The 4520-nt window shown below is 35.1% G+C and overlaps 1 protein-coding gene across 2 annotated transcripts; it reads right to left on the bottom strand.

The window, feature by feature from the left end:
- Positions 1-1679: 1679 nt before the first annotated feature.
- On the bottom strand, positions 1680-3373 carry LOC18009992 (beta-glucosidase 13). 2 transcript variants are annotated; one of them, XM_024148716.1, is made up of 3 exons: positions 2597-3373; positions 2079-2426; positions 1680-2027 (listed from the first exon to the last, which is right to left on the bottom strand). In XM_024148716.1, the coding sequence occupies exons 1-3, from the start codon at positions 3371-3373 to the stop codon at positions 1680-1682; spliced, it is 1473 nt and encodes a 490-aa protein (XP_024004484.1). The 2 variants fall into 2 exon arrangements, with proteins under 2 accessions (XP_024004484.1, XP_024004481.1); XM_024148713.1 differs by having other exon boundaries at positions 1680-2426.
- Positions 3374-4520: the final 1147 nt, after the last annotated feature.

The following is a 4520-nucleotide window of genomic DNA, read 5'->3' as shown; positions in this document are numbered from 1 at the left end:
CTTAGCACTCTAGCTCGCTAACTCTTACAAGAATTTCGCTCATCCTTCACTAAGAATTCTCTCAGTTGTGTTGAAATCGTACAAGGTTCACACACGCCTATTTAAACATAATAGGACTTGCGGCTACCCCTAGCCTGGGCTTTCCTTGGCGATTTCTCTAAATCTTCAAGAGAATTTTTACCTTCCTTATCTTCTCCTAAGATAAAGGAAATTTGATATTTACTTTAAAAATCCTCCAAGATACTTCAAGCTTCTTATCCAAGTCACATTCTCGTCTTTTGATTTGTCCAGCACGTCATGCAGCTCTAACTCAGCTACCAACTCACCTCCATGTGTATAGCTTGATTTGCAAGTCTTCTCCGTGTTAGCTCTTGAGCTAATCTGATTGCTACACGTGCTGCTCCAGCCTTATTTGCAGCTTTAGAAACAACATTATATTGCAATTAGCAACATTACAACGAATGAAAACTATAAGATATTAGAAACAAGAAAAAAAAGTTTGGCATGACTAATAGAATCAATAAATGAAACAGAGCTTTTTCGTAATCATAATAAGCTGTGTGAAAGAATTAAGAGAGAATGAAATATTTCTTTTATATATGTTCTTTGATTAATTATATGTGGTTTTAATTGCACATTTTTTATTTGACATCATTTGCATTGTTAAATATTAAAGAAAGTTTAATATTTTAGTTATGTATAATAGAAAATTCCTATATATTGCATGTTGGTAACTTAATATGAAAAAAAAAAATTTGCTTAAAAAAGCTATACATGTTACATATTTTTGTGCATGAGTTGAATGATACTAATATAGTTTAATTTGTAGTTTAAATGATATAGAATTATTTTTCATTTTGAAAAATAGAAATGTCAAATAGCCCAATTAAGAGAGAATGAAACCCTTCATATATATATATATATATATATATATATATATATATATATATTTGTAAACACTTTGTAACACCTAAACATTTCATTTTCATACATGATATTACATTTTTTGAAAAAGAAAAAAAAAATAACATTAGCATCAATAAAATGATTAAAAGACTGATTTATCATGTATGTCCAAACTTTTAGAAGCTTTTTGTCAACAACTACTTTTAAATGTTTAGTAAACTTAAACATTTAGGAGCACTTAAATTAATAAATATCGATCATTGATAAAGTTTTCTGAACTTTTAGGACACCTTTTTCATCTCAAAACATTTCATAAATGTTAAACAACTTTTCTCTTCCTCTTTCTTAGATCAAAAATGCATTGGTGGTTTCGGATAGAATGGTGATTGTACTTTTCTCATATAGTGGATTTTTAGATGATCTAGCCCTCTCATAGCTATCCATCCCTGAAGTGAACTCAGTGTAAAATTTTGCTTTGTGCTGTTTATTTTCTTTGTATTTTCAGTTCTTCTATTCTTTCTCAAAATCAATCTTCTGCATGTGAATATTTGGCGTTTTTGAGAGAGTTATAAGTTGCGATAGGTGAAATTTCAACGCCCGATTGTCACTATAACACTATACAATATACAAAAGCTTTCACTTATAAGTGGTAGAGTAATATCAATCGGGTTTGTTGTATAAAAACCCTAGCTTATTACTTCCAACGGAGAACAAAAAAATAATAAGTCTCTGAGTAACGGAGATATTAATAAAATGAAATGAGGCATATCTCGTCAATGGCTTTTCTTTCCATTCAACAACTTTTTGAACCACTGAGCTGATTTCTTCAGGTATCTCTTACTTCCATTGTTGAAATCTACGTAAACCAGCCCAAACCGAACCGTGTATCCAGTTGCCCATTCGAAGTTGTCTAGCAAAGACCAAGCGAAGAATCCTTTTACATTGGCTCCAACCGAGATAGCGTCTTTAACCATCTCAAGATGTCGAGCGTAGTAATCGATCCTATCGCCATCTTTAAGGAAGATTTTACCGGTACTAGCTTCATCTCTACCGTTTTCAGTTATATACATGACAGGATCCTTGAACTTGTATTTGGCATAGAGAATAAGATCACGAATTCCCTTTGGATATATCAAAAGCCAATCCGATGCAGCCTTTGGACCAATAGGAACTCCTTCTCTTTCACCAGTGACGCTTGCACAAGGATCAGAGAACATTGTAACGTTTTCAGTGGAGCAAGGGACATCCTTTGCGTAAGAAGAGGAGTAATAATTGATGCCGATGAAATCATATGAACCCTTAAGCATCTTAGATTGTTTTGCAGTGAATGTAGGCAGGCGACCGCTTTTTACATTGTTGACCATATCAATTGGGTATTTTCCTGTCACAAGTGGCTCCATGAAGTAGTCGAATGTGAAGGCCATGGCTCGTGCCACGGCTAACCTATCCTCGGCTGATTCTGTATAGGGCAAGTTCCAACCCGCGTTCAAAGCAATTCCGACTTGACCTTTTTGAGAAGCCTGTTAAACAACATTCACGAGCAGAATGTTTCATAATCAGAACTGTGATAAACATAACACGATCAGTTGAATCTAATTACAGAATTTTCCCGACTTGCTATGGTTATAAACGCAGTCTTTTTTGGTAACTTGTTGATCAAGAAATAGAGCAGAATGTTTTTGACACTAACCTTATATTTTTGTCTGTAGACTTTGACGGCGGCTCCGTGAGCAAGGATAAGGTTGTGGCCGACTATATAAGGCTCGGTGGCTCCATCTCCGGTGGTGCAATTAGGATTAGTAAATTTGGAGCATCTTCCTGGTGCCATTACACCCGCAACATACCCTTGTTGCACCACTGTCAATGGCTCGTTCAACGTCATCCAATGCTTCACTCTATCTCCAAAATTCTTAAAGCAAATATCCGCATAATCGCGGAAATCATTCACAATCTCTGCCCCACGGAATCCACCATAAGCATCCTCAAGGCCTTGTGGTGTGTCCCAGTGGAAAATTGTGGCAAAGGGCTTAATTCCTTTAGACAAAAGCTCATTGATCAAGTTGTTGTAATAGTCAATACCAGCTTGGTTGATTCCTCCTTTAAGATTCCCACGGGGCAAGATTCTCGACCATGAGATTGAGAACCTGTAAGCATTGAAACCAATTTGATGCAATAACGCCACGTCTTCCTTGTAAAGATGGTAAGAGTCATCTGCAACAGATCCATTGCTACCATCTTTTATCTTCTCTGGGTATTTTTCAGAGAAGGTATCCCAAATACTTGGTCCTCTACCATCTTCATGAGCAGCTCCTTCGACTTGGTAAGCAGAAGTTGCAGACCCGAAAATAAAATCTTTTGGGAAATCACTTCGTTTCAATCTAGGTCTTGAAGAGCTGGTCTTGGCAAGAGCTTCATTGGAGACCAAGACAATGATTACTAGTAGAAAAGAAACATATTTACCGCTCATCCTTAATATCTTTCGATTGTTAAAATCTTGTTTTCTTTTAAGAATATAAATTAGGTGGAGGTTTATATAGCAATAGAGGTGTATTGTGCACACGGTATTGTCAATCTATAAATAGATCAAATTTGAGAAAGATAATCTGATAAGGAGAGAAAGTATGATCAATTTACTAATTTTATAGTTGTTTCTTAATTAGTAAAGAAACTATTCAACTAACCTTATCTAACTAGTTATCTTTTAAAATATGAAAAGATATGTAGTTGAGATACACAATATTGTAAATCTAGAATATACACACATACATAAATCACTACAAGAAAACATGGATTTAATGACCACAATAACAGTCGCTATGTAGTCGCTAATTGTCCATTTATGACGTATTAGCGACTATTTCAATTGATCGCTAATATTGAGTCGCTAAATAAAATAGTCGTTAATCTGTCGCTAAATGGCGACTGATTAACGACTCAAGCCTGTCGAAGTAAATTAGTCGCAAATCAGTCGGGAATTTTGCGACTGAATAACGACTACGTTTGCGACTCAATCGCGACTAACCAGCGACTATTTTTACATTTTCAAACGGTAATTTGGTGCAATTTAACGACTGTTTCTAATTCCCGACAACTTTGCGACTGATTTAGTACTGCATTGTGACTGTTTTCATAATGAAAATTCATTTTGGTATTACGAATTTGCTCCTCCATACCTTGTAATTTGAATCCACTTATAGATTTTATAAAAAATTGTTTCAAATAATAATTTGACACTATATATGAAAAGAAGAAGCATAGAAACATTAAATTACATATGTTCTTCTAAAAAAAAAGAGATCACATACAAAGTCAAATGTCATAGTAACTTCCATTGGAAAATGAGTTACTATATACAACCATGGAGATAAGTCAATACGAGATCAAAGTCATTGAAAAAAGTTCTAGAACCTAAGATTCCGAGAGATTACTAGAGAGCACCATTGGTAAGAGTTCAAAGGAGACCAAAAGAGTTGAGAAAGGTAGAGTAACCTATGATTCCGGGAGAATAATGGTTTGAGGAGCAGAAGTCATCGGAGCAGCATAATCTGGCTCTTCAGAGGTGTTGTTTGCGGCCAAAAAGTCTAAAAACCCTGGATCAGTTGCAGCCAAATACC

Source organism: Eutrema salsugineum, unplaced genomic scaffold (genome assembly GCF_000478725.1).
Source record: "Eutrema salsugineum unplaced genomic scaffold, Eutsalg1_0 scaffold_8, whole genome shotgun sequence".
Lineage (NCBI taxonomy): Eukaryota > Viridiplantae > Streptophyta > Magnoliopsida > Brassicales > Brassicaceae > Eutrema > Eutrema salsugineum.
The sequence above is the reverse complement of the archived record's forward strand: the minus strand, read 5'-3'. Positions and strand labels throughout refer to the sequence as shown.